The sequence below is a fragment of the Condylura cristata genome, unplaced genomic scaffold, assembly GCF_000260355.1.
Source record: "Condylura cristata isolate star-nosed mole 26May11 unplaced genomic scaffold, ConCri1.0 scaffold00010, whole genome shotgun sequence".
Taxonomy (NCBI): Eukaryota; Metazoa; Chordata; class Mammalia; order Eulipotyphla; family Talpidae; genus Condylura; species Condylura cristata.
In genome coordinates, this window is record NW_004567111.1 from 50,593,317 (window position 1) to 50,607,703 (window position 14,387).

At 38.9% G+C, this 14,387-nt stretch overlaps 1 protein-coding gene across 1 annotated transcript in view; it reads right to left on the reverse strand.

The window, feature by feature from the left end:
- Positions 1 to 1,072: 1,072 nt before the first annotated feature.
- LOC101630436 (phosphatidylinositol 3,4,5-trisphosphate 3-phosphatase TPTE2) overlaps positions 1,073 to 14,387 on the reverse strand; it is a 46,929-nt gene continuing 33,614 nt past the window's right edge. The window contains exons 12-16 of the mRNA XM_012723172.1: positions 11,308 to 11,413; positions 6,069 to 6,160; positions 3,239 to 3,331; positions 2,629 to 2,699; positions 1,073 to 1,178 (exon numbers count right to left, since the gene is read on the reverse strand). Coding sequence (XP_012578626.1) covers positions 1,073 to 1,178; positions 2,629 to 2,699; positions 3,239 to 3,331; positions 6,069 to 6,160; positions 11,308 to 11,413 — 468 coding nt within the window. The remainder of the gene's footprint in view (positions 1,179 to 2,628; positions 2,700 to 3,238; positions 3,332 to 6,068; positions 6,161 to 11,307; positions 11,414 to 14,387) is intronic.

Here is a 14,387-nt window from a genome sequence, read left to right on the forward strand (position 1 = left end):
CCTGCTACATGAATTTAAAGGAAACATCACAACCTGTTTTGCCACCACACATTGTCTGTAAACAACACATTTTACAGGGAATAGTAGTCGTAACATGGATGGAAGTTGAGAGCCTTTTTCTCCAAGGGGAGTGAAATTAGGGGGAGCAGAATAACTTTTGTCAAAAAAGCAAAAAGCCTTTTGCTGGCCTACTGCACTGGTAGATGGGATGGTTTGAGGGCTCCCTAACAGTGGCCCTGGTAACCCAGAACTGTTCCCATCTGTGCCATTTGGGTGCCCACAGCCCTTTTCTAATTAAAATTTTGCTCTAGTTCCCCTTAAAAAAATACTATGGCAACCTCCAGGGATGAGTATATGGCATTTTAGCAGAGGTATCATTTCTTATATTCACTATCCTTTCCTGAAGCATTCATCTTGGCCTTGGGTTGCTGAATCTTGCCACTGAAAGAGAAATCACTCAAATAAGGCTAATTTTAATAAAGCTAAAAAGGACAATCAACATGCTCTGTGGTGAGAGCACAAGGCCAAACGGTGTGTTAGGGTTGGAGGTGGGGGAGGCTGCTTTGTGGACAATTTTCTTCACTGGCTTTAAAATTTAAGACTTTGCAGCCAACCTGCTATTTAACAGTTCATAAATCAAATGGAGAGGCAAATAAAAGTGGCCTTTCTAATAAGTCTGAAAATACATTCGTGAACATAGGCACATATACTTTTCAAAAAATGTAAGTAAATTTACAGTTTTAGGGAGAATCCTACTTTTTCAGTATCCTAATTTCAGTATAAAAGTTTTCCTTCAGAATTCCAACAGGGCTAAGTAGTGTTCCTGTGTACTGTGTTTCAAATTCATCTCAGCACAAATGAAAGTTCTGAAGGATATTCCTTGAGAAGAAAAAAATTCCCATTGACATTTTACCTTGTATTTGTTTAATAGATTTCTCAAGAATTTTATGTACACATATAAACATAAGTCTATCGGTAAAGAAATAGATTTAGAAGAGTATCAATATATAACAGGTTGGGAAGAACATGATTCTACCTAGACGGGGAACTACACTAAATCAGATACCCGCTATCACAAAACGTCGTCAAAGTATATCTCAATTGCAAATTCTGGCGGGTAAATTTTCCATGCTTTTGGTTTATGGAGATTATCCACTTCATTTCTTGAAAGATAAAGCCTAGAATAGAAAAAAATTACATTTTATTTTAGGGCTAGCAGAAAAGCTATACAGTGAGTCACCTCTGTTAAGAGTTTAGAAAAGACTTTGAGGCCACAGTGGTGTCAGCCCTTTACTGAGCCTTCAATTTCCAAGAGCCACATGCCATGGGTCATAGAGTACCTGGAGCTTCAGTAACAAACACAACAGTAACAACATGGTATTCGCACTTTTAACATTTCCTTTTAGGAAATTAATGAGATGTGGGTTTAATAAAATACATTTCTATGTGACAGAAATCATGAGATTAGATGTATATTAAAACTAACAGTTTTTCAAGTGGTGCTTATCATTTTTAGTTAATGAACACCTCATGATTAATAAAAAGGTATTACCAAGTAGTATGGAAATGTAAGTGTGAAATCTTTAGAAATGAAAAAGTGATCTAACTTGTTGCCTCTCCAATATGAACATGTGTGTATCCTTCAGCAATAACTTCCTTTGAGAAGTAGCACCAAATAAAGCTCTACCCAGATAATTATTTCAGGAATTTGTGTTCTGAGCAAACAAAATTGGGAAAAATTTTCCATGAAATCCAAAGTTCATTCTACCAAAATTTACGGTGTGTATGCATGGTAAATGTGTAGGCCAGGTGTTCAATTTACTGTTGCCTTGCTGAAGTTTAGTGTGATTAGATGAAATTCACATTTAAAGAAGAAATAAGCTGTAAATAAGAACTATGGCTTCATGCCATGTACGATCACATCCACTTCTTCTAATTCCCATGAGTTTTAGAATATTTCCCTTTTGCCTTGGGCAGTATGGTGATACCAACACTCTTAAGCTGCTCAGCACTACAGAACAAATAGTCCTTAAAGAACTTCTAGATTCAGAAATGAGTTTTCAGATATGGTAGAAGAAACTTGGGAATAATCATCCTCAAGTGACTACTTAAAATCTCCCAATTTGGTTATTAAAAATCATATTTAATGAGACTATCAAATTTATGATTTCTAGCTCTCTTCATTCAAACTTAATGTGCTATAACTTCTGCCCTAGATATAAGTATGTTAATCCATTTTTAAACTAGCACAGCCTCTCTAGATAATGCCTTACCTTGGCATAGAATTTGGTGCAGTTTGTTATATCAGTAAATCAATATAGATACTAAGCAGATTCTTATCAAACTCCTATGAAAGAGCTTTATTGCTACACGCATTATCTGATTAAACACATTTTAACTTATAATGCAGTACTGTTGGCATGGATGTTGAAGGTGATATAACTGTGGTTCCCAAGAATAGCCATATTTCTTAAATAATCAGATAAGATGACTGCAAGAATGAGTGGTGACTCAAGAATTTTTAGTTTCCATGAATTGAGTTTATACAATCAGCAAAAGACTTGGTCTCACATCTTAAACAAACAATAAAGATTAAGTTGTTTCTACCAGATGACGTGGTAACCATACCTGTTATCTTGTATAAAAGATGTATGGAACCAGAAGAAAAATGGGCAGTTGTCATAGTATTTAGGAAGATTCTAAAATGACATGGTTTAAGAAGTGATTATTTTTCATAGTAAAATTTACACCAAGAACTAATCATTCATTGTGTATTCCCCATAAAATTCCCACCACCAGTTCACTCGTGAACTTTCACTACAGTCCCTGTGCTCTTCTCTCCCCTGTTTTATTCCCTTTTCTTCTCCTTTCTTCTCAGAATGTCTTTATTTATGGTTGCCTGTTAATTTAAAAAAATTTCGTTATTGTTTATTTTTTCCTCTGGTGCCTTATTTGGCTCCCCATGTTCCTTCTATAAGTGAAGCCACTTGATAACTTTCTTTTTCCTGCTGGCTTATTTCACTGAGTCTGACCCCTTCTAGTTCTGTCCATGTTGCTGCAAATGGCGCTTAATTACAGATGTACTTTAAAAAAATTATTACCTATATATATTGCTTGTTTCTCTCCCCCTCCTTGATATCTGCTATCATCGCTCTTACTGGTAATTGTAGCAAAGAAAATTCCAAACCAGAATCATTCAAAAGATCTGATAAGAATAAGTTGCTTCTTGATTACTCACATTACAGAGAAACTGCACCTTCACATCATCATACAGAGGAGGGCAGCTGAGTAGTTTAATTATTGCTCTGTCTTTTTTATTGTCATGAAATATCTGCAAATGAACAAATGGAATTCAACACTATAAATCTAGTTAATACTGCAATAATAAGCATAACAATTTCATTGAAATTCATTTTCAATGAAATTCATTTTTACTTAGGCTTCCAACAGTTTTCAATGACTCTTGCTCTGGTAGTTCCAAGATTGCATGTAAAAATTAATGTTAACCATTATTTTTATAAACAAATTTAAGGGTGTGGCCGTGTTAAAAATAAAGTACTCATTTTTCTTTTAAAGTTTAAGTAACCATTACTGTTGAATATATCAGCTGATTTTCATATGCTGAGAATAGGCTAAGAAGTTCAATTTTAAAACTAGAATTCACATTCAAAAGTCAATGCAAAGCTGACCATGACTGAGGATCATAGTCCTTGTCCAAAGCAGACTGTTGAATGGAGTGACCAAAGATAGACTGAGTTTCTAGAATAAACAACCTTGAGGCTCTACTGTCTCGGTATTGACTCGCATTGTATAATAGTAGCACCCACCATGAAAAAGGTCTATGGCAACCCTGTGAAAAATATGAAAGAAGGGGAAGACATAGTTAATGCTTCAGGAAGCTATATACTTAAGGAACAACTGTAGAATGGCATGTAGTTATGTGTCAAGTTGTATGATGAAGACAAAGTTGTTGGTCACTGAGAGGAAGCTGTAAAATGAGAATGTACACTGGCCCAGTCCTTCTGGGAAACAGTATGGAAGTTTCTCAAAATAATAAAAATAAACCTCCATACAATCCAACAATCCACTCTCAGGTATTTATCCAAAGGATATAAAAACACTAACTCAAAGGGCAGATGCACTTATGTTCATTGCAGCACTACTTTCAACAGTCAAATTATGGAAAACCCTCTAAGTGTCCAAAGACAGATGAGTGGATTGGGATGGAATACTACTCAACTCTCAAAAAGGATGAACTCTCACCATTTACAAGAACAAGGACAAAACTAAGGGGGTTGTGCTAATTGGAGTAAATCAGAAGGAAAAATACAAATACTGGATGATTTCACTCATACATGGATATAAAGAACACAAAAGAATAGAAAAATCTAAACCTAGATAACCTAGCAATCTGACTGTTACAAGAATTGAGGCTTCCAGAGGGGAAGATGAGGCATGGGGAATAAAGGGAAGAGGGATGATGAACTATAGCAAAGGACTATAAGTGCTTTGCTGGTCAGTGCAGTATGGTAACATACCTGAATAAGTGTGAAGTTGTACCTCTGAACTATATAATCAGTGTTGTAAACCAATGTTACTGCATTAAAAGAAGTAAAATGATAAAAAAATGTCAATGCCTGAGTGGGAGGATGTTGGTACCATTTGTAGAAACAGAAAAAACTCATGTGATACATTTGGACAGGCCAGTGTGTTTGTGTGTTGTATGAAAGGAAAGAAGGCTGGCACTTCCCTTGACGAAAGTGTTTGAATTGTTGGGGCACAGACTATATTGTAGCTCCTGCACCTTTCATACAGAGGCTACTCATAAGTGTGTGCAGAGTGAATGGAAGTCTAAAGCTGGGGAATGAATGAGAGCAACCAAGAATACAGTTGTGTGATGATAAGAAGAGAAAACAAAGTACTAGGCCTGAGTGAGTGCCCTCATTTGGGACTGGTGGAGGAGAAAAGAGGGGAGTGGGGGTGGGGGGGAGAAGGGAAAGAAATAGGAATAGAGGGGTAAGAGAGGAACTAGATACAAAAGCTTGAGAAATAATTTCAAAAGTTATGTTACTTAGACCCATGGAAGAAGCATTCTTACTGTTTCAGAAAAGGTCTATAGTCTTGGGTATTTATTCAACTTCTAAGAAAACATTATACAACTCAATAAAACAAAGATACTAATAAATCCAAATTTAAAAAATGGACAGAAGAACTGAAGACATTTTCCCAAAGAAAACATACAAGACATACAGATGGTCAACAATTGCATACAAAGATACTTAATATCACTAATCATTTGGAAATTAAAACTACAATGAGGTTATCACCTCACACCTATCAGAGTGGCTATTATCAAAAAGACCAGAAACAAGTGTTGGCGAGGATGTGGTGAAATGGGAATGCTTGCATTTTGGTGGTGGGAATTCAATTTGGTGTAGCCACTATGGAAACAGTTTTGAAGATTCCTCAAAAATAAATAAAAAAAATAAACTAGAACAACTATTTCTGGGTAGACATCCAAAGAAAACAAAAGCACTTACCTTGAAAAGATACATGTACCTCATGTTCATTCATAGTGCAGGCCCACAAGACCTCTGAGTTAGAATCACTCAGGTCATTGCTAAATCTAGAGATTTCTGGGCCTCATTCCAGATTTCTTAAATCATACTTGTGAAGTACAACCTAAAAATCTTCAGCATTCAAAGCTACTAGGTAATTTTCATGCCCACTAAAATTGCAGAACTTGTACCGTATAATAAAATGACCAAGAAGAGACTATGGCTAGAAACGACCAGTTATGTGAATTTAAAACTCCAAAAGATGCCTGGGAAGATGCTTAGCATTTGTGGAAAAGTGAAAGTCAAAGCAATACTCTGAAGTGAAAGTATATTCTGGAAAACTTCCTGAAGTAACTATTTTAAACAAGTTTAACTTAGCTCTAACTTGCAGCCAAACCCAAGGACACCATATTGAACAATAATTAGAAACCAACACAGCCTCTCATTATAATAAGTGATGGTTTAGGGAGGTCAAATACAAGAATTTTCAGTTCACATGCTTTCTCTTACCCTACAGTTTTTGAAAGCGGAACAGAGAAAGATAATCTTTTGCTGCATTATTATTTGTACTTTTAGATCACTTCCATTGCCTTTTCCAACACCTGAATGAAATGAAAAAGTTTGGTTGGTTAGCACAAAGATCAAAGTATCTCACCAACTAGCATTATGGAATTAAAAGAGAAATAAATCCCAGCTACAAATGTATACAAATATAAAATATGGGCTTTGCATTGGTTTTGTCTTGACAAGGCTTCAAGCCCAATTATGTCTCCAAAACGGAATTTATAAGACTGAAGAAAAAAAGACAAAATTCAGTTTCTGAGACTTAGAATCTCACTTCACTTTAAAAAATATATATAATAGTTTATTTTTACATCATTTTGTGTCTTTTTCCATCTCAGTTGTAATCCCCGTGGGCGTCCCATCACCAAATCACTATGGTGCCTACACCTTGCCCCCTCCACCCCATTTTTGATCCCATTCCCCACTCCACCTCCGTAAAATGTCTCTGGTATATAGTTGTTCATTATTATTACTATTTTCTTGCCTGGTCCTTTATACTCCCACTATAAGTGAAACCATCTGGTATTTTTCCTTTTCTTTCTTGCTTATTTTACTAAGCATGATCCCTTTCAGCTCCATCCATGTTGCAGCAAGAGGCATGTGTTTATTTTTTTTTTGGTTGCTGAGTAATATTCCATTGTGTATGTGTACCACATCTTTTTAATCCAGTCATCTACTTTTGGGCATTTGGGTTGAGAATCTCATTTCAATTTAACAGAGGAAAACTTATGAGAAGCAATTTGCAACCTTTCTTACTAATGTGTTACTTTCTTTAAACTTTTAAAGAAATGTCTAATTCCTAGAAAATTATCAGACAAAGTTATATGCAAATGTTCCTGTGGTGTTCAGTGTATAGTTATGGACAAATGATCCTGTGCCCCCTTTTTAAAGTCAATGACCCATGTTAGTGTTTCCAAGGGCTGATTTCTCAGGTTCCCTTTGGTTTTTATTGCTTCCCTTTCAGCTCTGTATATTCCACTTATGTATGCACAGAACTCAAAGTGCAAAACTAAAGCAAACCTGCTTTAAAAAATGTCCCATATTAGGCCCTCCCTGCTGGCGCAGCGGGTTAAAGCACTGCACTGAGAAGCTTAAGCCACTTCCGCATGAGTTCGATTCCCGCCTGCCCTGGAGGTGACCACATGGCGTGGCAGACCTCTCCTGACCCGCCCGCTGCTTGCCTCAGCAGTGTACTTCGTCGATCTGCCTGTTCTGCACCCCACTCTGTCTCTGGTGAATCCTCTCACCTTCCGCATCTCTGGCCTGTACCCCAGTTCTATATGAATAAATAAATAAATCTTTAAAAAAAATGTCCCATATTAATCTTACATACTTTTGTTTTGGTTTCACTGACACCATGTCACTGACCAGGAATCATAATTTCTTTGGCTTAGTTGCCCTGTTTTATTCCAGTTGTAGAGCTTTTTACTGATGTCTACCAGAAACCAGTGAAATATAGAACTAAACGAAGTCAAATACTTACCATATGACAAATTAAAATAAACCTGTACACATGTAGAATGTTTTGAATAATTTAGGTATATTTGTATGATTTAAAAGTAAAAGGGAAGAAGACAGGAAGTAAAAAAAATCTTTCAGTCATCCCCCATCTCCAGTCCCAAATCAATAACTATTATTGGTTTCTTGTTTTTCAGTGTATGTATAACCAAATATGCACATATATTCTCCCAGAAGTTTTAATAGACTTATACAAATATGAATGAGTACATATCACTCCTCCCCTTTGTTTTGACAGAAATTATTGTATACCATTACACTGTCCTGTACTTTGCATTTAAAAAATATATGTCAAGTTTTCATTTAACATATTAATTAATAAGGAACCAATAAAATATTACTGCTGGCTCAAAGTACCATATATTTATTGTTAGGTAAGGAAAAATGGAATGAATTTACAAATAGACAGAAAATGGTTCCATAATCAATTACATTTCATTGGATACAATTTGCATTTCTATGTATGAAAATTATTTGCATTATTATCAGTTTCTTAAGAACCACAGGACATAACCCCAGGAGGGTCCAGACAAGATATTGCCCATTTCAAAGAGAGTCCCATTTCCTGAGAGAGTCCCTTTTACTTTCCTGTTTTGATAATACAATTTTAGGGGGAAATTATCCTTATTCCCAAAAGAAGGTTGTTGCCTACTATTTACATGGCTGCAGCAAGGATTTTAACTTACCATATTGGCCCTAAGTTGGCTCTGCAAACCTGCACCCACACTACTGAAGGGCTGCTAAGTTCTCAATTTTCAGTGTGGAAGTCTCCATGAGGAATCTCAAGTTGGATCTTTAAAATACTCCATTTAATGTCATTAAGACAAGGAAATCAAACCCATGAAACTCTCTACCATCTTTTACCTGCAGTACTTATAAGTCGAATTAGTTCCTCTGTTCTTTACTTCTGTAGTTTTAACTGAACAATTTCTCCAGAGTTTAAATAAAATTCAAAATGTTAAGGGAGTCACATTCTTAAAATAACAAATTCAGATGGCAAACGAACTCCTAGAATTTCTTAAAAACAGTTTTTAAGGGCCTCTCTGGTGGCACAAAAGGTTAACTCAGCACTATCAAGCTATCGTCAGCTACTGCGGCAAGAGTTGGATCCCCAGACAGGGAGCTGATCCACATGGCACAGCAGACATTTTCTGTCTCATCTGCTGTTCCCCTTAGCAATGTATTTCAGTAAATCTGCTGTTCTGTCTCCCCACTCTGTCGCTGATAAATCTTCTCACCCTCTGACCTACACCTAGTTCTTATATGCATAAATAAGTCTTAAAAAAAAATTTTAGTTTAAAATTTTGAGAAATTATCCCTATCCCCATTGTTCCTATTAATGAATTAATACATTATAACAAATGTTTGCTTACAGTAGTTTAATACAGTGGCTTATATAGGTGCTGTTATCCCCATCTTTAACAAAGGAAACTGAGGCAGAGTATATACTCAGATACAAGCTTTATAGTTGAGTTTCAATTTCTTAGTGGAAGCAATTGCTCCAGTAGTTAAGTCTATTGCCTTTCACACTATAGTATAAAGTAGCCTAGCTCTACTAGAGTGCATAGGGAAAGCACCTCTGCCCTCTATCTTCTGACACTTGTTCGACTAGACTGGCTCTATACTGAGGTTTGACATAGAGATCTGAAGGAGGAAAGCCATTCGTTGCCACTACAGCCCTGTGGCTCATAATTTACATAATCCCATGAGGCAGTCATGGATTATTTGTAGAGGATTTTGCAGTCCACGAAGACTTTTTTTTTTACAAATAGTTGCTCATTTATAAACATAGGCAGCTTCCTGCTAGAGCAGGCTATGTTTCAAAGGTCTGCCTGTGCAATGCTTGCCAACCAAAGTTTCCCATAGAAACAATGTGACTGGCTGAAATCTGGTTTAAAAGCCAGAAACCAGAGCTTTTATTTGTAGTAATCCACTAAAATTCTTAACCACCAATAAAAGGTGGGGTGGGAGGGCATATGTAAATTTTTTTATATTTTATTTTATTATTTTAGAGATTTATTTTATTATGCATCCAAGAACTGGAGTATAGGCCAGAGGTTTGTATGTGGAGGTGGGGTAAGAGGATTCACCAGAGACAAGAGTCGGAAGCATAACAGGCAATTGACTGAAATAACTGCTGAAGGAGCAGTAGGAGAGACAGGTATATATACCTCATGTTATACATGCAGGTAGGGAAGGCCTCAGTGTTAACCTGTGCCATGTGGGTCAGCTCCCTGGCTGGGTATTGAATTTGTATTGCAGTGGCTGTAGAGAGTTTCATTGTCCTGAGGCTTAACCGCTTGTGCCGTCAGGGAGGCCACAATTTTTGTATTTTAACTAAAAGCTGTCATTATCTTTTCACTGTGCAATATACATATATGTATGTGTGTGTCTTTGCTATGGGTTGAAGTATGGTTTTAGAAACCAGAAAGCTTTTACTTTTAAGTAACTAGATAAAATGTTAAAAAAAAAATTCTAGATCTTATTTTGTGTGATTCCTCAGAAGGCCAGAAACACTAGGTTGACTGAGGTCCCATACTCAACTCTCCTTGTGGTTGAGAATTTACTATTACTTTTGGGATTCAGGAGCAATGCCCCCCTGCTGTACCCCAGACAGTGCGAATAAGTCCCCCTTACTCCCCAGCTGACATGTCCCTGCTCTGTACCTGCCCTAAGGATGAGTTATACAGGGAAGTCAATGGTGAGAGCGAAATAGCCAAATGGACCTGTAGCCAGTTTCTATCCTCAGAGGCTTTCTTCCTTTCTCTCATCCCAGAGATAACCTGACCAATTTTCCTGTCTCTTTGGCAGTGGAGGAACCCAGTCTCTCTCCTTACGTTCTTGAAAGACAGCTAACAATTTTGATTGTTATAAGGATTTTTGCACCTGGTAATAATTGGTAGCCCCAGTCTTTTTCTGTATCCTCACATGGGGAGACTGAAAGAGAGCCCCACAGACTCCCACTTTCTTTCCCCTAACTCTTTCATATACAAGCAGGTAGGGAAGGCCTCAGTGTTAACCTCCAGAAGACCTCCTTTGACCCCCAGGAAGTTAGGCAAAGCCCAGCCTCTGTGTGCCCAAGCTGCATTCAGCTCTTTACCTATATTCTCTTCTGTTTGCCACCCAAGGACTGTAAAGGTAGGTGAAGCCCAAAGCAGGTCCTTGGTTGTTATTTGTAAAAAAAGAAAGAAAAGAAACAACAAACTTCACTTGCAGTTTGCAGTTCTGGAGTGAACAAATCTTAACGAGGTGAGCAGGCTATAGTGGAGGGGAAAAGGGAAGGGAGAGAATCAGGAAATCAAGGAGTAGGTAAGAAAATGAGTTCTGAACTAGGTGTGTGTGAGAAAGAAAACAGTCTCGCTCCATCTATCAGAAGTTGTACTTTGAAAAGTCCACCTCGGGGGTAGACCAGAGCAGTTTTAAGAACAGGAAGAAAGGGAAGGGGTCGGAACTCCCAAATTAGTGGTGGGAAAGGAAAGAGGAGGACATTTAGGAGTTGGCAATACTGCCACAGCACCGCTGAGCTAATGGGCAACTCAAGGGCTCATCTGTGAGGACACACAAAAAGCTATCAGCTGGGTTGTCTGCATAGATAGGTGAGCAATCCCCAGAAGAAACAATAAAGACATGGGTCCTTCTGCCCAATTTTCCAGTTCCGAGCACTTACCATGAACTGCATAAAGACAGAATTTTTTTATCTTGAGTATTTTTTTTGGAGGGAGAGTCATATTGTAGATATTTTTCACATCTGCAAAATATCCAACATATCTATTCTGCAAAACAATAGAAGCCTCAATTTAAAAGGAGAAGAAAAGTCTATTGTCAGCTTTCCTTATTTTTTTTTTGAAAACACAGAACTTGTGAGGAAAGTAACTGATGAAGGAAGCACTGGGTGCCAGCGTGTTTGTGGATGTTGCCTCAGGACTGCCCATCTACCTTAGACAATAGCTACTGAACTGAATGGTGTGGGGAAGTAACAAAAAAGGAGCTGGGTGTTGCCCAGAGGCTGCAGTGTGTGATAAGGCAACTGGCCAAGAGAAACGAAACAGCTATGACAATATGACAGGAAGAGGCAGTTAACCACAACTCTTGAAAAAGGTGGCTCTGGGAGAAGCTTAGCTGGGACTGAGTTACAGGGAGGTTTGTGGTTTAGTGGAAGGCAGCCTCCCAAACAGGAGAGAACAGCAGAGGTGAAAACTTGAGAGGAAGACCTCATAGCATGATCTTCTCTGTTCCTACCAACTAGAACTTCTTCACTTCCTAGTTGCCCAATTTTATTTTTGAAAGAAAGCCCTGGAATTCTCTTAATCTATTTCTTCTCATATAGCAAGCTGCTCACAAGGCCTCTATTTGAATCTTTCTCCAAGAAATGGAAGGAAAAATGCTGATAATGAGTCAACTGGATTTAAAGTTCTCAGACTATTCCCACCAATGGGAAGGGCTAACAAAATTAACTGCCAGGGCCTCCAAGGTGGCTCAGGGGTTAAAGTCAGCACTATCAAGCTATTGCCAGCCACTGGCATGAGTTCAATCCTTAGCCAGGAAGGTGACCCATATGGCACAGCAGACCCGCCCCCCACCCCCACCCGTCTCAACCACTGTTCCACTCAGCAGTGTATTTCAATTGATCTGTCTATTCTGCTCCCCCACTGTCTCTAGTGAATCCTCTCACTACACCCCTCCAACCTCTGGCTTACACCCCCATTCTTGTGTGCATAAATAAAATAAATCTTTAAAAAAAATACTGCCATATTTTTCATTGAAAAGGGCCTGTCAAGAGAAACTTAACACAAATTCTGACCACAGGGGTGGATGCGATTGAGGAAAAGAGCAGAAAACCTGAAGAAGACATCACACGATTAAAACCTGACTCACACAAGGAGGTGGGGTAGAGGGGATTAACATGACCATTAACCCAGTCTTAGAAAGCAAGATCCTTACTGACTGTCTTATCACAAGGTTTACAACCCAAACAGGTATCAGACTGCTTAGGGAGGCACAGACCTGAGGGTAAAGATACAGAGGGCCCATGGTAAAATTCCACATAGTTATCCAAAATCAGCAGCAGAGAGGCCACACAACAAAGGAATGAGCCCCTCCCAAAGAGAAAAGGACTGTATCAACTCAGTCTCTGCACTGGCTCGGGGCAGCAGTCCTGCCCACCTGACTGCAGGTGCTTCTTTCCACCCTCTTTCAGCCTCCTGCCTGCCCATGACCTGCACTGCACCATGCCCGGGCTTCTCTGCACTGACCTACCTCGGCGGAGGCAGCTCTCTAAGGCCGCTCACCTGGGCCCATGCAGGCCTCTCTCAGCAAACCTGTCCCTTGGGGCAGCTCTTCCTGTGTCTATGCAAGTGTCCTTTACTCCTCTGTCCTTTTCCCTATAAAACCTGCTCTTGAAATATAATTGATGTCTCTGTCTCGTGGAGAAACTTGCCTGGGAAACTTGCAGTATACCACTGAAAGGGGAGCTCTGGTGAAACCTTTCTCAGAGTGAGCCAAGGACCCCACACTCCAAAACAAACAAACAAACAAAAAAACCAGATGAAATGTCTAGAATGGCCACAAGCAGGGGCAGAATATGTTATCTTAGAATTACTACCACACACAGGGAATGACTCTGGGGGTCTGCCAACAGACTATGGCCTGGGATATTGCTATTCCAGAGACCCTGAAGACAATCAGTTGTCCCTTGGTGCGCAGGCTCTGGACTAAAGTTAGAAAAAACTCAAAACTGCAGAAGAAAAGTGGAAGGGAGAGTCTTTGACGGAGTTAAGGACAACCTTCCCTCGGCTCCTGCCACCAGATTTTCTACCTTCCAGTAAGGACTGTAACCCACCATGGCCTGCAAGTTTTTGCTTCCATTCACTCTTCTCTAACAGCAAACAAAGGAGATATTTAGTGAATCACTTTGGGATGCAAATGGTGGAAAGACAGGCAAGGCCTTGCCTATAAAAGGGGTAGAGAAGTTATTTATGTACAGCAGGCAGGTTTGGAGGCCCTGGGGTGCCCCTCTCCCTGCCCTGTAACAGATTTGGTGCCCAATGTAGGGCCTGGAGCCATCCATGGGGAAAGTTGATTTTTCTCTAGTGTTTTTTCAGGTGTAGATTTGCTGGTGAAAAACTAGCTTGGGCTTTGTGAAAACGCTGCGTGTATGTGTACAATTTGTTTGTAGTCACTTGCTAAGAGGTTTGCTTTTGCGGAAATTGTTCTGGGTAGTAGTTTTGCTCAAAAGATGGTAGTACATTGGACTTGATGGGCAGGTCACTGGCATCTGAGGCCACTTGGCTGGCTTCTCTGGAACTTGGAAGTTTTTGTTCTGGGGCTCTGCCTAAGATTTTAGCTTCCTTCATTAACTAAATTTAAGTTGCTAGGACCTTGGCCATTTTTTCTTTTGGTGATCTCTGCTGTTTTACACAGCATGTCAAAAGACAATGGTTTTTCAGTGACAGGTTGCTTTGACTCTGGGTTTGACTTTGACAACTTCCTCATCTCTTCCTGAAGGGTTTTATAAACCAACAGTGGAGCAGTGGTGTTTAAATTAGCAAATATATGCCTGGGTGCTAAGGAAAACTAAACTTTGAGTAGTAACTGGTAAATGCTGGTAACTTTAATGGATTCTTGGAGACGAATTGAATTTTTTGCAACGTGCACTCAAAAAAATTAAAACTATTTTGTCTGAGTCTGAATGGATTTGCTGCTGTAAAATTTGCCTGTACAATTTGTTATGGGAATGTTTGCTGTTTG